This window comes from Schistosoma haematobium, chromosome 5 (assembly GCF_000699445.3).
Source record: "Schistosoma haematobium chromosome 5, whole genome shotgun sequence".
In the NCBI taxonomy this organism is placed as follows: domain Eukaryota; kingdom Metazoa; phylum Platyhelminthes; class Trematoda; order Strigeidida; family Schistosomatidae; genus Schistosoma; species Schistosoma haematobium.
The window spans coordinates 3871411-3898940 of NC_067200.1; the positions used below are offsets into that span (position 1 = coordinate 3871411).

At 38.5% G+C, this 27530-nt stretch overlaps 1 protein-coding gene across 1 annotated transcript in view; it reads right to left on the minus strand.

Moving 5' to 3' along the window:
* SEC31A (Protein transport protein Sec31A) overlaps window positions 1-24243 on the minus strand; it is a 59594-nt gene extending 35351 nt beyond the window's left edge. Inside the window, exons 1-6 of the mRNA XM_051217325.1 lie at window positions 24204-24243; window positions 21496-21639; window positions 18469-18561; window positions 8299-8653; window positions 5734-5829; window positions 3791-3928 (exon numbers count right to left, since the gene is read on the minus strand). Coding sequence (XP_051064710.1) covers window positions 3791-3928; window positions 5734-5829; window positions 8299-8653; window positions 18469-18561; window positions 21496-21623 — 810 coding nt within the window. The 5' untranslated portion in view covers window positions 21624-21639; window positions 24204-24243. The remainder of the gene's footprint in view (window positions 1-3790; window positions 3929-5733; window positions 5830-8298; window positions 8654-18468; window positions 18562-21495; window positions 21640-24203) is intronic.
* Between the last annotated feature and the right edge of the window lie 3287 nt (window positions 24244-27530).

Below are 27530 nucleotides of genomic sequence, written 5' to 3' on the forward strand. Positions count from 1 at the left end.
CCACCTAGTTGTAGCCAATTTGAAACTGAAGCTAAAAAAGAACTGGACAAGTGGACAAACAGCAATACAAAGGTTCAATACAGCCTTCCTTCGAGATTCTGTCAAACTCAATGAATTCAAGATAGGTCTCAACAACAGGTTCCAAGCCTTACAAGATCTACTGAAAGAAGAAGAAACTACTATGGAGGACAACTGGAAAGGCATCAAGGAAGCATTAACTTCAACGTGTCAAGAGGTTCTCGGTCTAAAGAAATACCATCATAAGGAATGGATCTCTACAGAAACACTGAACAAGATCAAAGAAAGGAAGAACAAGAAGGCAGCAATAAACAACAGCCGAACACGAGCAGAGAAAGTCCAAGCATATGCTGAATACATAGAAGCAAACAAACAAGTGAAGAGGAGCATTAGAGCCGACAAGAAGAAATACGTGGAAGAACTAGCAACGACGGCAGAAAAAGCTGCTAGAGAAGGAAATATGAAACAGCTTTACGATACAACGAAGAAACTATCAGAGAAATACAGTAAACCAGAGAGGCCGGTCAAAGACAAAGAAGGCAAGTCAATCACCGAAATTCAACAACAACGTAACAGATGGGTAGAATACTTCGAAGAGCTCCTGAATAGGCCGGCTCCAATGAATCCACCGGACATCGAAGCAGCACACATAGATCTTCCTATAGATGTCAATCCACCAACTACGGAAGAAATTAGAATGGCCGTCAGACAAATCAAGAACGGCAAAGCAGCAGGACCCGACAACATACCAGCTGAAGCACTGAAATCAGACATCGAAACAACCACAAGCATGCTTTATCTTCTATTCAAAAAGATTTGGGAGGAGGAACAAGTGCCGATGGACTGGAAAGAAGGACACCTCGTCAAGATTCCAAAGAAAGGAGATCTGAGCAAATGTGAAAACTACAGAGGCATAACACTACTGTCAATACCAGGGAAAGTCTTCAACAGATTGTTGCTGAACCGGATGAAGGATGCAGTAGACGCCCAACTTCGAGATCAACAAGCTGGATTCCGTAAGGATCGGTCGTGCACAGACCAAATTGCAACACTACGGATCATCGTCGAACAATCAGTTGAGTGGAACTCACCACTATACATCAACTTCATTGATTATGAAAAGGCATTCGACAGTGTAGATAGGAGGACGTTATGGAAACTTCTTCGACACTACGGAATTCCTGAGAAGATTGTCAATATTATCCGGAACTCATACGACGGACTACAGTGCAAAGTAGTGCATGGAGGACAGCTGACAGATGCATTCCAAGTAAGGATCGGAGTCAGACAAGGCTGTTTACTCTCTCCCTTCCTTTTTCTCCTGGTGGTCGACTGGACTATGAAGACCTCAACATCTGAAGGAAAACACGGAATACAATGGACAGCTCAGAATCAATTAGACGATTTGGACTTCGCAGATGACCTAGCCCTACTATCACGTACACACGAACAGATGCAGATGAAGACAGCCAGTGTAGCAGCAGTCTCCGCATCAGTAGGCCTCAGCATACACAAAGGGAAAACTAAGGTCCTCAAATTCAAAGCGGAAAACAGCAATCCAATCACTCTTGATGGCGAAACTCTGGAAGATGTAGAATCCTTCACATATCTGGGAAGCATCATCGATGAACAAGGAGGCTCAGATGCAGACGTAAAGGCGAGGATCGGCAAAGCAAGGGTCGCATTCCTACAATTGAAGAACATATGGAACTCAAAACAACTTTCAACCAATATCAAAGTGAGAATCTTCAATACGAACGTCAAGGCAGTTCTACTGTATGGAGCTGAAACTTGGAGAACTACAACAACCACAATCAAGAAAGTACAAGTATTTATAAATAGCTGTCTTCGCAAGATACTCAACATCCATTGGCCGGATACCATCACCAACAGCCTTCTGTGGGAGAGAACAAACCAACTTCCAGCTGAAGAAGAAATTAGGAAAAGACGATGGAAATGGATAGGACATACATTACGCAAATCGTCAAACTGCATCACGAGGCAACCCCTAACTTGGAATCCTGAAGGGAAGCGAAAAAGAGGAAGGCCAAAGAACACATTGCGTCGGATAATAGAAGCAGATATGAAAAGGATGAATTACAACTGGACGGAGCTAGAAAGGATTGCCCAGGACAGGGTTGGATGGAGAACGCTGGTGAGCGGCCTATGCTCCTTCACGAGGAGTAACAGGCGTAAGTAAGTAAGTAAATGATTTTAATTAAGTCAGGTCCCATATTTAATAGTTGGTGGCAGTTGACAGGATGCCATACGCATAAGTTCCGTCCTAATCACCTTTCATCGCCAAGGTACACTTGCAATCGTGAAAAATGATGCTTCATGAGGGGTTCGGATATGCGTAACTCAGCTTTAAAGTTTCAATTTATATTCGGCAATCTTTAGAAGTGTACGCTCACAAACGCACATAATATCGAATTCCAAGAGTTTTGAGTTTTGCGATCAACACGAAAGCTAGATCAATCTGATAAAATTTAATCTTATGGTTCATGTTAGCGGGACATAGACTAGATTAAAGCATGCTCAATGCATGATTGTTTTGGTGCACGCTGATTGGCTGATTCTTATCCAATCAGCACTAGTCGATAGTCGGAGAATACTCTGGAATCTTCTTATGTAAAAACTATAAATATACCGACGTTTTCCCCTATTGTGCTTCCTACTGGCTTCTAACTTGCTATTTGGAATATAATCTTTTTCCTGTTCAACCGTGTTCTGATTTTGGGACTTGTCGAGTGAATCGGTGTCCGAGAATACTAAGCAACAGGAATAGCTGGGTCATTAACCGTAAGAAAAAGAGAGTTATAACAGTTCATATTATGAAATTCAGTCAGTCAATCACAACGTAAAACCTGGTACGTATGCACATCGGTTTAAGTCTTCATACTCCATTAGCACAGAGAGATAAAATTGTCAGGCCAAATCCCTGAATAATAGAGGTAGTAGCAGTGTGAATGGTGATTGGAAAGATAAACCATCGAAGATACGATTCGCAAGCAAAATATAAATTGATGAAATAAAAACGCACAAGTTGTGAAGAATTCATAAGCTCAGAATTTGAGGGAAGATAACGAATGGATGCATCTGCGACACTGCAAACGCTTTTGAGCCATGTCATTCAGAGTCTCTGATTATTGGTTACGATTATCGCGTGGACACAAACCAGGTGGTCTACACCTATTAACACGGCCAGATCCAATAATCAGTAACTTCATGCTTTGGTTTGGCCGCCATCAGCTTTCTTCTAGACTACTCCGACATCACACAACATCGCTCATCAATGTACGTGGTGGTTGGGGCGTGTGTTACGTATGCCCAATCACCTCAGTTGAAGAAGATTTAATATCTTATCAATTAATTCACTATCCTTACTCAATACCTAAACCATAAACTCAGCCTTCTTCACTTGATGGTCCCAAAATGCACGAATGGTGCTTCGAAGACACTTATGGTTGAATATTAGAAACCTTTGAATATCCTCTATTCTTAAAGATCATGTTTCACTCCCTTTAGGTACGATGAAACGAGTAGGGGTCAGCGATCTTACAAATACACAAATAAACTTTACGTAAACCATATTATTCAACAGTTTAAGTTGATTTGTAGCAGAAATTCACTTAAATGTTGAGCTTCTTTCTTGTGAATAAAACATGGTGTAGATTGTATTTTTAAGTGTTGAGAAATTACAGTTCATATACAACTATTATCTAATACAACCAACAAGAATGAAATCATAAGAAGAAGATAATGAACTCACTTGACACATTGTTTTAGTAAGTTGTAAAACTGGTCCACTTTTACGTAAATCCCATATAACACAACGACCAATGCTAGTTGAGCATAATATGTGTTGAACACGCGGATTCCATGCAACTTGATTTACATTTTCTAAAGGCTATTTTTTCAGTTTTTTAAAAAAAAAAACAAGGATTTTATTCTCAAATTAAGTATAAGGGATAATAATAAATACTGAGACTAAATGAAGTCATTATCACTTCTTGGCTTGTTATAAACTCTTTTATTACGATGACCCAGCTACTCTTATTGCTTAGTATTCGTCGAACACTTCACTCAACTAGTTCCCAAATCAGAACATGATTGAATAGGAAAGTAATTACATTCTAAATAAACAAAGTAGAATGGAAGGAAGAACCACAATAAGAAGAACGTTAGTATATTTATAATCTTACACGAGAAGATTCCCAAATCTTCTCTAATTAGCGCTGATTGGCCATTTCTTAGCCAATCGCCTGTATTTTTCCCCCTTTGATGAGCACGATAAGCTTCGTCAACCTGGTCCACGGATAGTCCTCGCATTGTATAACCTTGAGGACTAACATACTACTTTACCAATCATAACTCTTACCATGATGTGTTGTTAAGGTTGCATATTTTGACCACGTAATAGATCTATATTGGCTGGAACACTTGTTACTTTAGGTTTTACAATTCCAAACGGGTTAGTTGGACAGCCGTAAGTGGAGAAGATTTGTAACTCAGGTGGATGATTTTGATCGAGTTTTGTTCTCTGAGCTGGATGGTTTGGTCGTGGAGCTTTCATCGTTCTTCTGAACGACATCATCAGCACAAACTTCAGATAGAAGTGAAGTGTTCGAATTTCCCGATATGTGTTTCACAGCTTGTTCTATACACCTCGATGTTGATTGGTTCTTATTGACCTTCAGTTTGTCATTGTTTACTTCTTTGTTTTGGTCGTGTCAACCATTGGTTTGATTTTTATTCCTATATTTGTGCATAATTTTCCTGATTGGTTGATAAATTGAATCGATTTCAATGTGCTTGTTGATCGCTGATTGATCTGAGTACCAGGCTTCTAAAAATTCTCTGGTGTTTTTGGAATTTCCTCTGTCTAAGATTTCCACATTTTTCCAATCAAATGAGTGTCCGCAGTTGTCCACGTGTATTGATATAAGTGAGAAAATATCATGGCATCAAACGCTATGAAGAAGAAGAACGATGAAAGCTCCACGATCAAACCATCCAGCTCAGAGAACAAAACTCCATCAAAACAGCGGTAAGTTAATAGCTACTGGTTTTACAGTTATACACAACAATATTGAATGATAGAATATCGTTTAGTAAGTAAACGTTAGAAATTCCGATATGTTAACAGAGAAGATAAAAACATCTTATATGTCACTGATATATTTAGAGCTTAATAGAATAGAAATCGATCGACCTAAATCTACAACCGCAACGAGTCTAACACAATTTAAGGGTACGTTAAGCTATGACTTGTTAACAGTTGATAATAATGATCATTCATGTAAGCTAATTTATGACATAAACCAACTATCCTTTCGATTACTTGATTAATCGTGCCTAATAATATAACATAAAGTTACCTAAATGAAGAGACATTAATAAACATGTTTGGAATGTTAACCTACTCCCTCTCAGAAAACCACTTACATAAGTGTTATTTTTATTTCATAAAGATGAATTTTCATTTTCATGTGCCTAACGTGACTGAAAGCACTTACAATTTGGTTAAAAATATAAGATAGGAATCGACAGTTCCCTCCGTTACATACATGCATACACATACATAGTTTTATCAGGTAACACTTCATTCAATATGTAAAGTAATGATGAAGAAAAAAGAACGATTTTCATCAAGAAGCATTAAATTCCACACTTCTATCACTAACAATTTATAATCACATAAAACCTACTCACTTGTATTTTTGAACCAGGCGACATTGGATGTTCCATTTTTCCAACATCCCAAATAAATATTTCTTCATCGTTTGATGCTGAAGCAAAAAGATTTGTCTGTTACAAAAGAAGAATGGGAAAAAATACGATAGAAAGAAAATGAATACTTTACATCACAGATTAATGCTAACTAGACAATAATTGAAAATCTGGAAGTACTGGATAATCGTTCTACCCAAGTATGAGACACCTCAGTTCGACAATGTGTAACCCACGAACCCAATGCAGTTCAAACTCAAAACATTACGACCTCGATGAAAGTGATGAACTTTTAGTCCAATGAGCCGGTATCCAATAGATTACATGTCTAATTTCAATCGACTCACCATATTCTACAAGCATCTTTCAACTTCAGTAGAAATATATCCATTAGAAGAAGCGATATGTTGGATGCAAAAATTACGTCTAAAACCGAGATCTTAATTCACCTTGAACAGTGGGTGAGTGATCGACAAAACAACACATTATTTAATCGTACATAATATCTAATTATGTTTACTTTAGCGCCCGATAATTTTTAAATAAATATGTTTTTTTGCCAGAGAAAGGACCCCCAATTCGGTTGGCCAGTGGTCTTGCCTTTAACACCTGTTGATTTGAGGTGTTGTGTCACTGATTCCATCTTGTGAGCAACCATCAGCAGATTACATAACATCATTGCACTTCCATTCTATATATGCACTATAAATCCTAAAACTACAAAATTCGTGAAATCCAAAAATATAGTAAGAGCAATTTCATTATGAACAAGAGGATCTCTGGTACTGTTAAAGGTATGGGGGCGGCTGTTACTTCTCGGTTGCTCAAGCCTTGACGGTATATTTCTTCTCGCGAGACCTGAAAAGGAAACTGGATTACTAGTCACCGTACAGATCTTGGGATGTGACCACAGAGTCTAGGCAAAAACTGCTGAAGGCCAGTCACATACGACCTTTCTGTCAGAAGTTTGAAGTATGATAACTCTATGCTTCAAAAGGCCTCCAGAGACCGGAATCCGTGAGGTGGGTTTAGATGTGACATTTTTCAGGCCAATCAATCTTAATCTACTATTTCCGTTATGAAAAGACTGCATCGCTGCAAATGCTGATTGGCCGAGAGAATTATTTTATCGCTGTAACATCTCAGTACAGTCATCAGAACGACTTACTTTTCGGCCCATGAGTTTTCTGTTTTAATTCTACTGTTCGCCAACCCACCTATCTGACATGGCAGAACCCAAAGGAACAATTGCTCCAGCCAATATAGCTCAATCGGGTCATTACAATGAGTATGGTGTTATTTGTTGCTTGAGTGTTGATGCATCTATGACTAATAGAGTATGATATTGAACAGATTTGATAATCACTAATTTGCACACCACACTCAATACTATCACTACTACTTACTACTTATTACAATTATTCACTATTAAAAAGTAATATAAATTAAATGTAACGCAACTTATAGATATATTATCAACTTAACTGCAAAACAAAAGCAAACTTAAAATAAGCACGAGCATAATATGACGAATCGGTGAATTAAATATGTAACTGCGCTTATTATTCTGATGAAACTTTCATGCGTTTAATGTAGATGAATAAAAGCAACCCAATAAGTATCGAATCACATCAACAATTGACAAGTATTAATTTACTAGTTGAAATCATGAGTCAATTGAAGCTAGACCACCATGGAAAACATGGAAGCACTGGATAGCCGTTTCGTCCCAGTATGAGACTCTTCAGCAGCGAGCATCCACGACCCCGCCCCAAGCGAGATTCGAAACCAGGACCTATCTCGCGAGCGAGGGCTTAACCATTAGACCACTGAGCCGGTATACGACGGTGTTAATGTCTAACTTCAACCAATTCATGGAATTGCGCTACCGTACAGCATTGTCCTCAGTGAGCTGATATCTAACAACAGACCTGGTTGAACTCCACTGGTAACGGCTTTTCACTAGAACTCCAGGAACTGCCTCTTGAAGTCAGTCACTAGTGAGCAAATGATTATTATAAGGGGTTAACTGTGTCTACTCAAACGGTATTCAACTATTGAGATTACTAAAATCTCCACAAAACCCTTTCTCATAAGTAAATAAATAAACAGACTTATACATCATCAGTACAGGGTTATGGCCCCACTAGGGAAACCACCTGCCTCAGTTTAGGCACCCGGGCAGTATCAGAGGGCTCACAAAAATCAAATAATATTTGTGTAGTGCATATGTATCTGGTGCTCCCTTGTGCCAATAGTTATGTATTCAAATAAATAAATAATTGAGATCATGAGTCAATCAATGTTAGACCAGCATTGAAAACCTTGAAGCAATAAACATCTGTTTCGTCCTAGTATGAAACTCCTCAACGGTGTGCAAGACCGAAAATCCTGATTCCGAATCCCACATGCAGGCATCGTAGATGCGCACTGCTGAAGAATCCAAAACCAAAACAAAACAGCCGTTCAGTAATTCCAGGTTTTCAATGATAGTCCAACTTAGATCAGTTCATGATCTCAATTAATATTCTAAAGAAATTTACTAACTTGAAATCGATTGAAATCCAAACTTCTTACAACATTATTATGAATATTTTCACGTGATGTATACAGATAATTTGACATATTATTTTCAGTAATATAAATAGATGATAATTGTTGACAAGATGACATTATAGAATTATCATTTTCATTATTCTCAATAATAGTATCGATGGTATTAATATGATATGGTTTATGAATAGTATTAGTAGTAATCTGTGAAGATGTTCTATTTTGACTCATAGATATTAGTTTTTGACTATCATATAAATATAAACTACCTGACATTGAACCAATTATAAGTAAACCAATGTCTAAATGATCATTATTAATAGGTGCTGTCCATAATAAACTTGTGGCTCTGTTGTTAAATAAATAAATAACAAGAAGAAGAAGAAAGGTTAAATAACATTACCAATTGTTGTCATCAATAACTTCGTCAGATATATGCTATGTAAAATCTCTCATAGATATACATTTGTGGTGAATGATCAACTCAGATGGGTATAACCAATTTATTGTTTAATGCAAAATTACAGAGTGACTTCATAAAATATGAAAACCATATAATAAATACTTCATTTATATATCTTTTATCAGTTGTCTCTAACGTACTTCATTGTTTTTATCATTCCCAGTTGTTACTACACAGTTACACTTTGTTTACATTTTTGTTCTCCTCAATTCGATCTTTTCATTCTTCTACTGTCAGACATTCTACTTCAGATTGGTGTTACATACTACTTATATCTGTCAATATAAGTAGCATACACCACATATCGATTTAAACTTTTAGAAATATGAAATAATCAGGACTAATTGTAGAGTAATAAAAGTATCACCGGTAATGGAAAAGATTATTCATGGACGATATGATGACTAAAGGAAGAAAGAACTTACAAGATGAAATGGTAATAAGATAATTTTAAAACACCATCAGTGTGATGTGTGTACATCCGGATGACAAGCACCGAATAGGATAAAACGTGAATTTTTTATTCTATTACTAGCTAATATTGATCTATGATTAGAAATGGATGTAACTGAATTGTAGTATTCAGGCAATCCTTTCAAGATGCCTACACGTTCAAATAAACTGATCAATAGTACTCCCTAATATCAATAATGAGAAGATTCAAACTCTCACAATTAAATGTTATGATAGATATTTCATGTTAATGATGTATCTTGAACCAACAGAAATAACTTCTAGCTTCACTTCAACACTTGAATGCTACAGATTTCTTTTCAACTCTAGCCCGAAATACGTCAAAAGACAATTCTCTGAAGGTGGGTTTACTGATAGCGACAAAAAAATAATTTAGGCAAGCAACACGGATCGAAATACATGTACAAAAACCGTGGAAGAGAAGTGTTGTTTATTAGCTTTCGCCCAATGAACTGTGGATATCACAGAGTCAGTCAGTCAGTAACAACGTAGAACTTCATACATACGTGCATCAGTTCAAGTTGCCATACCACATTAGCACAGAGATGCAGTTGCCGATTCAAATCCCATATTGGTAGAAGTAGTAAAAGTATAAGCAGTAATCAGTAAGATTAGGGTTTGAAGATGTTATTCAATGGGTATAATCCAGTGAAATAAATTCAGAAAGAGAAAAGAAGGTACAGGAAGAATTGAGAAGATTAGAATTAGGTAGAACGTAAAGAGTGGATGTACCTGCTCCATTGCAAACGATTTTGAGCCATGTCATTCAAGATCTCTAACCATCGAGTGCTATCGTCTCGCGGATCCCAATCAAGTAGTCTACATCTACCAATGTGGTTCAGTCTACTTGTCAGTGACCTAATGGATTTGTGCCATGTTTTGGTCTGGACGCCCCTAGCCTTCTTACAACCTACTCCTACACCATAAAACATGGTTGGGCATACGTAAAACGTGTCCCAGACATCTCAACTGATCAAGTTTCACTACTTCATCAATTGATTTGCCATCCTTACTTAGTACCCGTTTCCTAACAACTGCATTACTTACTCGGTGGTCCCAGGATATACGAGCAACGCTTTGAAGACACCTATGACTGAATACTAGTAACCTACGAATATCCTCTACGCTTATCGGCCACGTTCCACAGAGTACTGCTAAATTTTATAATTTAATATAAGAGTAAACAAATATAGTAATGCATAGTAATTCATTCACAGTGAATATCGATCGACAGATCCATTCTGTGTTAAACATTCATTCAATGACCTATTGTGTCTAGTTTTTGTATTCATAAGTCAATAAATAAAAATCGATTGGAAAATTAACCGAAATGTCAAAAGTGACAAGAGGATTTCAAATAAGATAGGGAACAATGAATTGATGTTATATACTATTGATTCATATTGAAACATTGTTCAACGCCACTTTTTTAAGCTTAATTATTTGCAATATTAAACAAATAGCCAGAAATTTAACCGAGTTAAAAAAAATATGTGTTACATTAAACAGTGGAAGATAAGGAAGTAACAACTGGGAGCCATACTTTGGTTGAGATGGTTTGTGGGATGGATCGATATCAGCTGGTGTGTCAGTGAAAATCATGGAATACTAGGTAGGTGCTTTCTTGTAATCTAAGCTTCTTCAGCGCTGCATATCCATGAATCCTTTAGGGGTCGAATTCAAGACCTTCAGGTTTTGTGGTGATCTTGATGCTTTTGAATTACTTTGCTTCAATCTAATGGTCTACATATCCGACTTCCGTTATTTTGTGTTACAAAACAACAATTATTCAGCTCAGTTCTATAAATTCTAGGAATGTTTCAAGAGACCATATGATCCTAGATTTGATCCCTAGAGGTTGTGGGTATTCATTGTTGATAAGTTCCAAACTGGAGTGAAACAGCAATCTAGTGCATCTTCCTTCTAAAAAGGAACCCCAACTGATGTCGATCAGTGACAAATAGCACTTACATATTGGGAAACTAGTTCGAAGTCACCCGGCTAATATCGATATTTAACACGACAGAAATTTTCAATCCACTAGTGAAGACAGCACAAATGATCATTGGTTAATCAAAGTTATGAATAAATTTGTATTTACTGTCTAAAAATTAACATCGGTTCACTCGTATCATAACAGAATAAAGCAAGCTATGAGTAGGCATTCATCACTCATTTAAGGCAGGTCATTCGAGATAAATTAGTCCCAGGAAATATGTTGAGGAACTAACAAGAATTACTAAGTGGTGGCTTAATGACTAAGCGCTCAACTTTTTACCAGCAGTGCACAGGAATAAATTTTTCTCCACTTACTTTGGCATAAGAAACTGGATAATATCGATGACCCACACACAAATTATGACCCCAAGTTGTATACATAAACCTGTATTCAGTACATCAGTTACTTGAAATAACCCGATCGAAACTGCTACCTTGACGCGGTGGTCGGGCTTGCCTATCGTGATGACCCAACCGAGCTATATTGGCTGGAACATATGTTCCTGTAGGTTCTACCATGCCAGGCAGGTCGATTGGAGAACGGTAAGACTAAAAGCAGCAACTCAAGGTCTGAGGGCGAAGTCGTACTGCTGACTGTAGAGAGGTGTGACAGCAGTAAGGTGTTTCCCTCGGACAACCAGCATGACAGCGATGCTGCCTTCCCACAAGGAGGGGTGGGGTTAGAAAAGGTCAACCCTAAAAATGTCACACCTCACCTTACCTCACGGATTTCCTTCTCCGGCGGTAAGGCCCTTTGAAGAACGGAGCTAACACATTGAAAACCTTTCACAAAAAGGCCGTGCGCGACCGGCCTCAAACAGTTGTCCCTTGGGCTCTGCGGTCACGCTCCCAAGTCGTCAAGACCAACACTAATCCAATTTCCTTTTCAGGTTCCTCAAGAAATACCCTTCCACGGTGTGGGCAGCCGGGAAGTGACATCAACCCTCATACCCGTAACAGCACATGAGACCAAGTTGGTCACATTCAAATCCTTCCTACACCTCTTAATACCTCTCTTATCTCCATGACTAACACTCCTCGCGTCTCTTTATCACCTCGCACCGCTAGGCCAAACGATTCGAGTACGTGGAACGCTATTCCTGGTCTCCTGAAACCACGCTCTAAACTACACGTAGGAGCTTTTAACGTACGAACACTTTGCCAAATAGGACAGCAGGCTTCCTTAGCTAAAACTTTAGAATCTCGCGCCATCGATGTGCACTGCGTCTCCGAAACGCGCATACAGGATCCAAGTAGCGTCATTCATTTGACTTCACCATGCCAAAATAAAGAACCGACTCGATTTACGCTTCGTGTATCTGGAAGCCCTGATTCTGCTTCCCGTGGCCTCGCCGGCGTAGGTATAGCATTGAGTCCTAGGGCAGAACTAGCTCTCTGAGAGTGGATCCCAGTAGACAGTCGTTTGTGCGCTGTCCGACTGAACGGAACAGTAAGAATCCGGAAAAATAGGGACACTCGTCGTTGCCTCTTCGTCGTTTCTGCCTATTCTCCCACTGACTGCAGCTCAGATGATATAAAAGATGAGTTTTACAGAAAGCTTTCCGACCTTCTCTGAAAAGCTAGGCGCTCTGATGTAGTAATGGTGGCCGGTGACTTTAATGCTCAAGTAGGTAAACTAAGCGATAGGGAAAGACACCTAGGTGGATCTTATGGTGTCGTGGCTCAAAGAACAGATAATGGCGACAGTCTGTTGCAGCTATGCTCAGATAACCGCCTGTTCCTTGCAAATACTAATTTTAAGCATAAGCAAAAACATCTTTTAACATGGCGACCCACTAATTTGTCCCAACGTTGGGCCCAAATAGATCACATCACTATCAGACACCGATGGAGGGGCTCGATAGAAGACTGTCGCTCATTCTGGAGCACATGCTTAGATTCAGATCATGCTTTAGTGCGGGCGCGTATTTGCTTGAGTCTTACTGGATGTAGGAAAGATGCTGCAAGGAAACCTCTTAGGGGCCTACTGAATGATAGTCAAACTAAGAGTATATTTCAGGAACAACTAGGAAAACAGTTAGGCAGCCATGTATGTGATGCCCATCGCCAGGCATGATATCCGAAAAGCTGTGGAAACAGCAGTGATATCTGCAAGTACGGTAAACCACAAGGTTAGGGAGAAACACTGGATATCAACAGCATCTACCGCACTGATAGATGCTCGAAAACTCATTCCATCTGACTCTGAACATAACGAAGAGCAGCAGGCCCTGACAAGTTTACTCCTGAGATTTTTAAGGATGGTGGTCCAGTATTAACAGTGAGATTAACTGAGGTCTTAGGTAACAACGTACTATGGGAGAGAACAGCATCCAGATGAAGAGGAAATTAGGAAAAGATGCTGAAGTTGGAAATTATCAAAGGGTGTCACGAGACAAACGTTTACTTGGAATTCCGAAGTGAGAAGGAAAAGTGGAAGATCAAGGAGTACATTGCGTCAGGAATCGAAAGCAGACATCATAAGAATGATTAGCAACAGGAAAGAACTGCTCAGGACAGAATCATGATTGACGGCCTATGCTGCTCCGCAAGAAGCAACAGGCGCAAGTAATTAAGCCTACGTGAAAGCTTGATGTGTAAGCGATCAAAATAATGATTGGTCGTTTGCTTAGTCAGACGAGTAGAGATAGTCTGACAGGTATTAGATAAGTTATACATTTTCTACCCTTATTATTATCATCGGTTTTGTTGTCGGTTTTTTAAAAAGTAGAAATATATTTATGTTCTATTTATGCTAGTCATGTGTTCTTGATCTGAGTTGTGTTGAATTCCTGTATAACAGACGCTGGAAGGGTATCTAGTGTAAGTATTCGTCTAAGGTAAATTAACGTCCCATTTGTGTGAGCGGTATAACAAAGCTATTAGTATCAACGTATTGTTAAAATATAGTTATAAATGTATGGTATATTGAATGCAAATGCAGTCCTCTAACCACTAAATCAATGATGTTTTGTCATTGTTGAAGATACAAATTCTAATTGTTGGATTTCTTATTTCATAAAACAGTAATCGAGTTTTAACACTAATGAGTACAAGACAAATACTATAATTAAAGATTTGACGACGATGTCAAGTCTCATCACTTCAACTGCTCGGAAACTCATTCCACCTGACTCTGAGCATAATGAAGAGCGGAGTCAGCTTAAGCACAAGCTGACAAGAAGTCTACGCAATGATCGCAAACAGTGGTGGGTAGCGAAAGCAAGAGAGATGGAAAAAGCAGCGGCAATAGGTAATAGCAGACAATTGTTCAGACTCGTTAAGGAAACCGGTATTAGGAAACCAACTGTTAGCGAAACAATCTCAGAGAAAGATGGACATATTATTCATTCTCAATCCAGGAGATTGGATCGATGGGCAGAACACTTTAGGGATCAGTTCAACTGGCCTTCAGCCACACTTCGGTTTCCCACGATCTCTAGTCAACCTGAATGGCAAGTTAATAAAGGTCCTCCGTCCCCTTACGAAGTTGAAAAAGCCATAAAAAATCTGAAACAAGGGAGAGCAGCAGGCCCTGACAGGTTTACTCCTGAGATTTTTAAGGATGGTGGTCCAGTATTAGCAATGAGATTAACCGAGGTCTTAGGTAGAATTTGGGAACTGGACGTAATCCCATTTGACTGGTCTCAATCACTGATTGTGCCAGTCTATAAGAAATGACAAAAGTCCTCTTGTGACAATCACAGAGGAATCAGTTTGACTAATATAGTGTATAAAATATTAGCTTCAATAATACTTCGACGCCTGACCAAAGCTCGTGAAGAGTAGACTAGAGAAAATCAGGCTTGTTTTCGACCTGGACGTGGTTGTATAGATCAGATATTCACACTACGTCAGGTTCTAGAACACAGACACACATTCAGACGCCCCACAATGGTAGTATTTCTCGACCTTAAGGCGGCATTCGACTCTGTTGATCGTGAGGTTCTATGGCAGTGTTTGTCACTGAAAGGAGTACCAAAGAAGTACATTAACCTTGTAAAGGCTCTCTATTCGAACACAATTGGTAGAGTGAGAGCTTATGGCGAACTGTCATCAGAATTGATTACCTCAAGTAGTGTTCGTCAGGGTTATCCACTCTCTCCATTCTTGTTCAACTTTGCCGTTGACATGCTTTTAGAGATAACAATTTCCTCATCAAAATTTTCAGGGGTCGAACTACCGGGAGATTTACTTCTTGACCTAGAATATGCTGATGACATAGTTCTATTTCGTGAAGACGCTGACGAAATGCAGAGTCTTCTGACCACTCAAAACAACAATGCAAGCATGTTCGGGATGCGATTCTCTCCCACGAAATGCAAAATGTTGCTTCAGGATTGTGTTACATCGACACCCGAACTAGTGATAGGGAGTGAAGTAGTTGAGTTTGTCGACCGCTTCACTTATCTTGGAAGTCTCATCAACCCTTGTGGTCTGGTGTGTGACAAAATCTCAGCATAGATACAGAAGGCTCGACTAGCTTTTGTCAACTTGCGTCATTTATGGCATAGGCGAGATATCCGTCTATCAACAAAGGACGTGTTTACTGCGCAGCAGTTCGTCCCGTCCTACTTTATGGCAGTGAAACATGGCCGGTAAGAGTAGAGGATATTCGTAGGTTACTAGTATTCGATCATAGGTATCTTCGAAACAACGTAGAACTTCATACATATGTAAATCAGTTCAAGTTGCCATACCACATTAGCACAGAGATGCAGTTGCCGATTCAAATCCCATATTGGTAGAAGTAGTAAAAGTATAAGCAGTAATCAGTAAGATTAGGGTTTGAAAATGTTATTCAATGGGTATAATCCATTGAAATAAATTCAGAAAGAGAAAAGAAGGTACAGGAAGAATTGAGAAGATTAGAATTAGGGAGAACGTAAAGAGTGGATGTACCTGCTCCATCGCAAACGATTTTGAGCCATGTCATTCAAGATCTCTAACCATCGAGTGTTATCGTCTCGCGGATCCCAATCAAGTAGTCTACATCTACCAATGTGGTTCAGTCTACTTGTCAGTGACCTAATGGATTTGTGCCATGTTTTGGTCTGGCCGCCTTATTTATTTTACCATGAATAACAATATATCAATGGAGAATTAGTTTTAAGTTCTGACTAAATAATGTTAATCACGAAAATGTAAAACAAGTGAACTACTAACTACAATATACATTTATATATATATATATATATATATATATATATATATATATATATATATATATATATATATATATATATATATATATATATATATATGATCTCACCAAATATATGAAAGATGGTCATTCTTCTACACACAAACACAAAGACGCCCCTGATATTTATTTACTGATGTGTAATATGAAGACCTAGAAATTTCTTGAAGACAATAAACTATAAGATAAATAGTCATTTATCCAATATGGTGGTTATACGGTAAAATAGGCGCAAAAGAAAATATAAACTGTCATAAAATAGAACGGATCAATACATTCGGGGTAATATACCGATGGTGAATACCTATATACATAGGAATAGTATCTTAAGTAGATATTTACAAGTTCAATATATATGTTATTTCGATTAGACATGTACATGCACATTTATACCACATAACAGACAGTAGGTTTAAACAAATTTTACTTCACCTAAATTATTATTAGTCACGGATAATTAGAAGTATTCCTATGAGTCTAAATATTGTGTTTTAAAGTGGTAGTTAGTAAATACAGATAATGCCATTGATTAAAAGGAAATAAATGTTAAAAGTTAGTGAACTGAAACAATAATTTAATCATGTTTCTTTCTTCTAAATACTACCTTCGTTGACTAGTAGTCTGTATAGAATTTCGTAGGAGAAAGTTTGAGAGTATTATACAGAAACGTCTTCACAAATGAAGGCTACCTAGGCTACTTGATGTTGGACTATTTGACAAAATTCTTTGCATTTTGATTTTATTCACTAATCAATCAGATACAAATGTGTATACTTATCTTTGAGTCATACTCTGAATACAATAGCCAATAGTACCATCTGGTTGTCCAAACAGAAGTAGAAGGGTGGGGCTGAAACCTGTAACTTACTGACTAAGTGCATTGATCTTTCATCATCAAATGACAACATGTTATCACTAGAAAAGATAGATATTTTAAGAGCACAGCTAACTTAACTATCACGAAATCATCGCAGAGTGATGGGTTAATGCTTAAGGCGATCGACATTCAGTCAATAAGCACCAGATTCCAGCTCTGCTCCACCTAATCTATTTTCAGCAACCGAGTAGTATATCATTAGCGCTTACGCTTCAAGTTTGGCTCATACTGAAGTATCAGGAGAATGAATTAATCCAATAAATTAAAGACAATCATCACTCAACAATACAATTTTGAGTAAAAAAACCCACTTAATAACAAATAACAAAACATTTTACGTTTACCTACTTTCAATAAAATACTGTTTATCTGAAGTTTTCTAGTCATGTAAACTATATATCAGTCAGTGCATAAGTTGAGATTATCACTTGGTGACTTGACTTGACTAGTACTAAACTTTACACATATACGACAAGATAAAAAAAATGAACTATGGCATTAAGACTAGAAGATGGAATGATAATTATGACTAAGCATAGAAAAACAAACATGGAACCAAGACGTGTGCTACATAAAACAAAAAGGAAACTATAGTTTTCTAACTCTTATAAGTGAGATGATTTACCATTTCTATTTATCTCATTTCAGTACTGGAAGTTTGCATTCACTTTCCACTTTTATGGAAATATAGATTTCACATGAAGGAAAGGGATTTCATGGTATGGATTATAAACACATATCCATATAAATGTACATGAAGATAGAAATTAGACTTGATTCTAACACGGTTGTACCAGGATATTCTTAGGATAAATCATATTGTTAAGGGGAAATAGTTAATTATGGACTAACTGATCCACATACAAATCACAATACGAAAAAAAAAGAAACTTTCCTATAGCCTATTTAATTGTAGTTTTATTTATGAATAATGTCTGATCCATGGTAGTACGATAATGCTTTAAATAAAAAGATTGACAAATACTTGATAGCTTAGTGATTAAGAAGCTTAAATTTCAACCACAAAGTCCTGGGTTCGAAACCCACCCCATCTATTTTTGTTTATGCAATCAGTTAGTATTATCATACTTGTAAATGTAACGACATTCTTTTAAATTTTCATTTAAAAAGAATAAAACATTGACTTACTTTTGTTTAATTTGTAAACTAATATTCATTTGCATAGACAGATTATTTTCTTTAACATTGAATTCATAAATATCTAATGTTGGAGAAGTCATGCTAAATTATAAAAGATATAATGAAATCATAAAGAACTTATTTATTTAAACACATAAACATTGGTACAAGGAGGCACCAAATAGACATGCGCCACACTTTGTCATTCGATTTGTGTGAGGGTTGGGATACTGCCCGGGTGACCGAACCGAAGTAGGTGGTTTCTGTAGGAGACCATACTTCGAGTCACTGACCTAAAGGTCTAATCCACAAGGCAGAGGGGCAACATCAGGAGATGCAGTCACATGGTAGCCAGTGACCAACAATTGGTTTACATGCCAACTGTCCCTTCAGGATCCTGGAGCCAATGTATACTATTTGTTTGGGATCCGGTTAAAGTGCCGGATATTCACTTTTCGTCCTCTCATTTTCGTAAACAACACCCTCGCCATGAGAAGGCAGTGAGTAGGACTTCCCTGACAGCGGCTGTATACACGTGGCTGTGTGAGAGCATTTCGAGAGGGAGAGCGGGACCACTCCACTCTCGGCCGTACCAGGGCATTTGGCAGCTATTCATAAAGAAATATTCAGTCATATAGAGGATGTGAATCAGCGAATATGCAGTGATAAATAAGAATCTTTAAGAAATTATAGCTACCGAATATCTTATAATAACTTATCGTAATAATTTATGTATGAAGATAATTTTATTTATATTTATTTAAACACATAAACACAGGTCGAAGAAGGTACCAAATAGATATTCGCCACATAAACCATTCGATCTGTGTGAGGGCTAGGATACTGCCCGGGTGCCCAAACCGAAGCAGCATGAAAATAATAACTTTGTGGCAGGTAATTTTACAGTAGAAATAAAAATATTTATATCCCATGGAAAAACGCTTTTTCTGGTTAAAAGTATGTATGGTTTGTTTAAATCACTCAATACATGAGACAGTGCATTCCTTACTGAATACAATCTGGATAATTTTTATTGTTGTAAACTTCTGTGTGTGTCGACTTTCAACTCTAAACTTCCTCCTCAAATATATTATTTTTATTTATAACAATCAACCCAATGCTCAATTTATTCGAAATTCCTCCTCAAATGTCAACATGGCCAACGATTCTAGTGTGTGAAACACTGTCCTAGGTCTACTGAAACCTCGCTCCAAACTACACATTAGAGCCTTCAGCGCACGCACTCTATGACAAATCGGCCAACGGGCCTCCTTGGCTAAAATCTTAGAATCTCGTAGCATGGATATATACTGTCTCTAAAACACGCATACAGGATCCTAGTGTGGTCATTCACTTGACCTCACCTCGGCAAAACGGAGAGCCAACGAGATACACCCTCCGTGTATCTGGTGACTCGATGACTAATTCTAGTGGACCGGCAGATGTAGGCATAGCACTGAGTACGAAGGCAGAACAAGCACTAAGAGAGTGGATCCCCGTTAACAGTCGTCTATGTGCTGTTCAACTAAACAGCTCCGTAAGAACTTGGAAGGATAGGAACATACGTCGTTCTGTTTCCGTCATTTATGCCTACGATCCCATTGACTGAACCCCAGATGAAGTGAATGGTGACTTTGACAGAAAGCTTTCCGAACTTCTTCAAAAAGCTAAACGCTCAGACATAATACTCGTGAAGTAGTCAAACGCGCCGACAACACTTATCCTGGAAGTCTGATCAGCCCTAATGGGTTGGTGTCTGGCGAAACCTCAGCACGGATTCGAAAAGCTTGTTTGGCTTTTGTCAGCTGACGTCACCTATGGAAAAGGCTAGATATCCATCTATCAATTAAGGGACGAGTATACCGCTCTGCAGTTCGTTCTTTTCTACTTTACGGTTGCGAAACGTGGCCAATAAGAGTAGAATATACTCGTAAGTTACTAGTATTTGATCACAGATGCCTTAGAAATATTGCCCGCGTCTGCTGGGATGACCGGGTAAGTGATAGTGAGGTTAGACACAGGGTATTAGGGAATGATGGTAAATCAGTCGAGGTTGTGAATCTTTATCGACTGAGATGGTTGGGCTGCGTGTTGCGTATGTCTGAACACAGATTACCACGACGCGCAATGTTAACCGGTGTTGGGGATGGTTGGAAGAAAGTTAGGGGTGGCCGAACCAAGACATGGCACCAGTCTGTATAGTCAGTAACTTCTAGTCTGAGCCATGTTGGTAAATGCAGGCTATCATAACCAATAATTGGAGACTGTGGGTGACATGGCTGAGAATCGATCACAATGATGTAGGTGTATACACTCTATGTCTTCTCTTAAACTATGAGTTTAAAATCGCTTCATATCTTTCTTTCTACGAACTAATTCCTTCTTCCTGTATTATATCCTAACACGCAATTTTTCTTTTATATATTACTACCATTGAAGTAACTACTTCTATGAATTCGATGTTCATCTTGCTGTGCTAATGAGATGTGGCAACTTGGACCGATGCATATATGTGCCTGGTCCTACGTTGTAGCTGACTGACTGATGGATCAAGGATATATAAATAATGCTCGGATGCCGAATATGACCAAATACTCGTAACCTTCACTTGTATCTTCAAAGTTCATGCTTCATACTCATAGGGTAATACAAAAAGAACTACTGAGGAGTACTTTATCACTTTGACCGACCGACAAACATACTACCGCAGACACAAATGGCCTAGTTTAGTAAAATCGAAATGATCCTTTGGTATCTGTTCCGAGATTTTCCCACCAATCAAGTTGTTGAAGCTGATATAATGAAGATAAGGGAAATGGTTAGGTTGATCGACTAATTCACCTCCTACGGTTAAACCACGCACTGATTAAGGGTGTCAACAACGGTCTTATTTCTTTATCATCAAAAAATTAGGACGAGACTACAATAAAAAAACTTAACATTCCTGTATTTATCATCAACAGATAGTTTGAATATTTTCATATTAATACTCAATTCGATTAATTTCGAAGCAATTGTCTGAACAAACACGCTTACCTAGTATTTATATTTGAGTCAGTTGCCTCGCGATCATTTTCTGCGGTGACAGTTGCCAAATAAGTACGATTGCATGAAAGAGGTGACCAGGCCGAATGAGCAAACTTCTCCAACTCTTTGACTTTCATTGTCAGTTTAGTAAATCTAAAGAAAAAACAATACTAAGGAAGTATATGTTATAAATGTACAGCTTGTTAAACAAAACAAATTTCATCACAAATGCTTAAGGTTTGAAAAAAATTAGTACCTGAAATATCTACCACACAATATCATCCATACTTTAATTCTGTTTTCAAAACCATAAAATATCAACATAGCTTCCTTGAAGCCATTTAACATAAGAAAAAATCCACCAAACTGTTCTTAAAAGACACGACGTAAGCGTGATTTTGACGGAGAGATATTTAAGGCAAGTTACTGGACAGACGGTAGTCATCTAATGTGAATAGGTCCGGAACAGAATTAAAAGTTTCGTTTAATGTCCAATATCTTATATATCCCAGGTAAATGGAAACCTTAAGAACTAGTAATAAATACGGGCTTACCCATCTACCCCGTTGATACTTATTTTGATATACTCAGCCTACATGGTGTGTTATGGTACACGATGATATGCTACACAATCTACAGAAAGTCTGATCAAATGCAGTAAGAAAGTTTGCTGGTACCGTAACATACTAATGGTCGATCGATCAACAACGAGACTGAGTAGAAGCTGAAAAGAACGTATATCAACCTATGTTTTTATACCTTGTATTAGCACAGTGGGTGGAAAATAAGACGAAAAGCAAAGGAGAGAGAATAACTTTAGGTTCAATCGATATGATATTGTTTAATGTATTTTTAAGACAATGAACCACAGAGTACGGCTATGTCACGGATAGCAACCAAAGTCCCTGCAGTGACTGACAAAACTCAGTTCAACAGTCATTGAATTTATGGACAGATTCCATGTTGTCTTTTGATATCTATATCATTCTGAACTTTCAGTTGGTTTAGTAAAATTCAGAGCATTTTATAATTTTTTATTTATTCATTTGAACACAAATATTGGTACAAGAGGGCACCAAATATATATGCACCATACAAAACAAGGAGAAATCGAAGAGAGAAAAAGGAAGGTAAGGAGCGTAAAAACAAGAACAATAACGAACAGATTACTGTAAGGTAGTGTAATAATAATAATAATAATAATAATAATGGGGGAGATGGAAAGGTACAACCAGAAAGAATTCTTTCAGTTAAAGCAGTTACGGTCACTTTTTATGAAGAAAGTATAAGAAGGTTACAGCAGGATCGCCACTAGCTTCTATTCTGAGCCATATCTGATAGCGCTTCTAGCCACTGTGTTGCACCAAGACGTCGATGGATGTTAGTGATTGGCATCCCGCAGATTGTTTCGCTCACACCAGACTTCTTGCTGCCATTGGCCCGGATGAGTTGGAAGAGCTTCCGGTAGTTACCAGATGCAGCTGCTGCTTACAGCTCATTAGCACGCTTCGAACACCAGGCTTCTTGGTCCTTACGCAAGCTTTGCCCGATTTCATTACGTAACAACATTCGTTTGTGGTCAAACTCACGGTCACCCGGAGTAGAACGACGGGCTTCGATGAGTTGTAAGGAACCTGAAGAAACCCAATGCTTATAAGCGGGACGTTTTGCGAACCCACAAGCGGCTTATTTCACCATTTTCATGGCGTCATGAAGCTGCAACTAATGCTCATCTATACTTTTCGGTGGAATGGTAGCTAGCCTGGAACCTAGCTCGGTTCGATACTTAGTTACAAAAGAAATTACAACCAACTCGCTAACATCAATCCGTTGATGGCGGTCACTTCGTTGGCCACTGCATTATTTGCCGACTCTGAGACTGATTGGAAGAAGCGGAGAGGTGGTCAGTATATGACATGGTGTCGTGGGATGAAAGCTGCAAAGGACTGGCTTCTGTTGGTCCTTCACGACTCCCTGGTTGGGGTCCGAGAGATGTTGCGACACAGTGGTTAGAGACGTTATGAGATATGGCTCAAAATAGAAACCAATGGCGATCCTGCTGTGACCTTTTTTTACTTTCTTCGTAAAAAGTGACCGTAACTGCTTTAACTGAAAGAATTCTTTCTGGTTGTACCTTTCCGTTTCCCCCATTATTATTATTATTACACTTCTAATCACAAAAAACTGGTTGAAATAATACCCGAAAACAAAGACAAAGATGCGAAGGAACAAAAGTGACGGAAGACCCCTGCTAGTAATCAATTTTGTGAACAACTATTTATGGCCTTGGCCAACTTACAAAAGTTAATTTACCACTAGTTCCTCAGGATATCTAACCAGAAAATCACCAAATGACCATATTTGACAAATATAGGTAAACACTGAAGGGGCTTTCGTGGAAATAAAGTTACATCCCAATTTAGCAAGATAACCATCATCTAGATGGATGTTCTTTGTATTACACTTATGGTCCCGTGTACACTGCTTAACTTTTGCCTAAAAGATGTTTCCCAAGGAATCGGTAACCGAATATTGTACATGGTTAGTTCCATTCTCGTTGCAATTGCAACGGTAGACATCATGATGTCTGGAGATTTGTTTAATCTGGAAGTAAACACAATTCTACTAGTTAAAACCCAAATGTAAAAGAGCTTATTTTCCTATGAAAAGACTTGTTCTCAACGTCAAAAAAGCGAGATAACAACACAAACTCTTACAGACACGTTTACACAGAACTTGTTGGTACCGCCTAATAATACGTTGGCATTGACCTTGGTAAGTCTTCAGTCTTCAAAGGGTTCAAATGGGTAAGGATGGAATAGAAGAAGCTTCTGTGTCCAGTAGCAGTGGATCACCGACACCTCCAGGCAGGAACCTAGGTATATTAACGATAATACTGGAAAAGAGAAATTGGCAAATCATAATAAGATGTTATCCTAAGTCCTTAAGGATAGGTCGTTTCCTCTTAAAGAACTTCTGGGAAGATGCTTGAACTAGTTCAGTCGGCAGCGAATTCCAGAATCTGACAACTCTAAAGGAGTAGAAGTTGTGTCTACATTCCGTCTTGCTATGTTGTATCTCCAATTTCTGGGTGTCACCACTTAGTTTTGTATTGAGACTAAGCTTAAGTAGGTGTTTAAGGGTATGTTCAGAAGTGCTAAGGGTACTGTAAGCCGTCAGAAAGTCACCTTCAAGACGTTTACACTCTAATGGATGAAGGTTAAGTGATTGGAGGCGCCCTTCATAAGGTTTAAATTTGAGTCCCCGAACTGATTTTATGGCTCGACGTTGGATACGCTCCAAAGTGACCTTGTCCTTTTGGAGTGAGGGAGGGAGTACTATGTTTCCGTACTCTAAATGGGGACGAATAAAACTGGTGAAGATTATATGGAAAGTCCTCCCGTCAAACTGGTCAAAAATGCGCTTCAACGTTACCAGTGCAAGGTTTGCTCGAAAGGCATTTTTGTCACAGTTAGCGTAACTTCATGTAGTAGGGTACCAAAACTCCTAAATCTTTTTCGACTTGGGATACTACTAGAGAGGAGTTTCCTAAGTTGTGACTGTAGCCTGCAACATGACGCAGGTGGGACACTTTACACCTTGATGTGTTAAAGGTAAGTCCGTTATCGTCTGCCCAACTTTGAAGTCGAGTCAGATCCTCCTGAAGTGCCTGTATATCCTCTTGGTTGGGTATCTCTCTCCAAAGTTTCACGTCGTCGGCAAAACGTAATAAGTCTGACGTTACCTGTTGAGGAAGATCATTTATGTAGATCAAGAAGAGAATATGCCCTAGTACTGAGCCCTGAGGGACTCCACTAGGACATTCCATAGCCTGAGATAAAGTAAAATTAACCCTAACCTTAAAGTGTCGATTTTTTAGGTATGAAGTAAGCCAATCGATTAGAGGTGGTTTGATACCTAGTCGTTTGAGTTTACTGGTAAGACACAAGTGGTTGACCTTATCAAAAGCTTTTGAGAAATCAAGGTAAATGATATCAACCTTTCCCTTGCGATCAATGATGCTTGTTCATCTGTCCACCGCAGTCAGCAGGTTGGTTATACAAAAGTAACCCTTCCTGAAACCATGCTGTTGGGGTGAGAAGAAATTTAAGGACAGTAAATAGTCATCTCTTATCAGGGACTCCATGATTTTTGAAGGTATAAAGAGAACAGCCACCGGTCGGCAACTTGAAGGTTCACAGAGTCGACCTCTAATAAAGATTAGTGTGATGTGAGCCAGCTTCAGAAATTCCGGTAGTTCTCTTCGACTTGACTAGTGTGAGAACATCACGCTAAGCCGTGTTGCCAGGACTGAGGTTGCTTCCCTCAGTATAGCAGAATGAACCATATCCGTGCCAGGAGAAGCGTCTTTTCTTAGGTGCTGCAGTTTCGCTCAGATTCGCTTCGGAAAGTCCTGTGCAGTTGCAGATGAAGTGTGGTCGCTTTTCCCTGGAGGAATCAGGATCGAAAGGTTGTCAACTAGGAATTCTTCGTTTGTAAATACTCAGTCTAAGCGTGACGGTATCTGACTGTTTCTCCAACGAGTTGCCGACTTCATATTTTCGGATAATCCCAGATCCTCAATGCGGTTGAAGAACCGAGCTTCAGTTGAGTTTTCACCTACAATATAGGTATGTTCCACGAAATTGACTCTAGGGAGATTGAAGTCCCCTAGAATCAGGATATGAGTGAATCCGAGACGCGTAGAGCGGGATAATCCTTCCATCATACGACTGCCATATTCGATGTTAACGGTGTTCTCCCTGTAGATGACCCCAAGTGGATACCTCGAATTGGTAGACAATCTTACTGAACACCATACGGATTCATCAAGATTGATAAACTCTGTCTGCGAGCTTGACGTACCTCCAGGTAGGATCGTTTATAAAAGGCTACTCCATCCCCAAATCCTGTTTTTCTCCAGCAGAAAAACGTCTCGCGAGATTCTTTAGAGATGTTCAAGATGAGATTGCGCTCAGAATACAGGAACATCGAGTAGTATTTAGTCTTCAGTAATAATGATAGTAGGTTGGTGAACCTGTGTTAATCTTGACAGATTGCCTTCCAATGAAGGTTCAGCTTTCTTTTTAAAATATTCACTGATGGTGCTAATACCACGTGTTTGGGTAAGGCGTTCCAGTCACTAACTACTCGATGAGAAAAACGGGACCCCACTTTAAGTCTATTATATCACGGTAAGATGTCCAGTTAACAATTCCCAATATTCCGTACATTGATTTCAAGTTATCCAAATCATCGCTAGAATATATTGTCTACTAGCAGTGAATAACTATGAAGAGGCCTCGATATACGAAGCGACTAGAAATAGATGAAGATTTATTGTATTATTATGGTGTACTGTCCCGAGTTCTTAAGAACAGCTTAAAACAGCACCGGATTATAATTAGTAGGGTACTAGAAGACCTAGATAATCTCTTACCTAGGACAACTTTTAGTGGTTCTATATCTGACTGGTTGGATTGTAAGTTGATTGGCATCGAAATATATATGTCTCGAATCCTCATATATAATCATCGACTTAAATCTCAAAAGTGAATTATGGAGTAAAAATAAGTCAAATATGAGAATGGATTCTTGAATGCGTATATTTTATGCACTCATCGATTTGAACAGACAATCAAGGAAACGAAACGAAAAGGGGAGGGCAAAGCGGGTCTGAGAAGGAAAGTGGGCCAACTCCATTAGATCAAACGGTACTCAATATTTATCATCAGACCAAAACTAAGTCACAGACACGTAATGAATAGTGTAGGCGATCAACACGCATAGTCGGGGTTAATGAGTCAGTAAGTGACAAGATCAAAACGTATTTTAGAAAAAATAAATAAATCGACCTGTACAGAAGTTTGAACAGATTATGTGTGCAGCAGAGCATTTGTGAGCGACAATCCATGTGTCATGTTGTGTGTGCACCGAAACCGGTCATGTAATTATAATTGTACATAGTGTAAAAACTGATGAAAAATGCAGATAATAAAAAAACCTATTTACAAAATGTCTACTGTGACACTTGAAAGTATTTG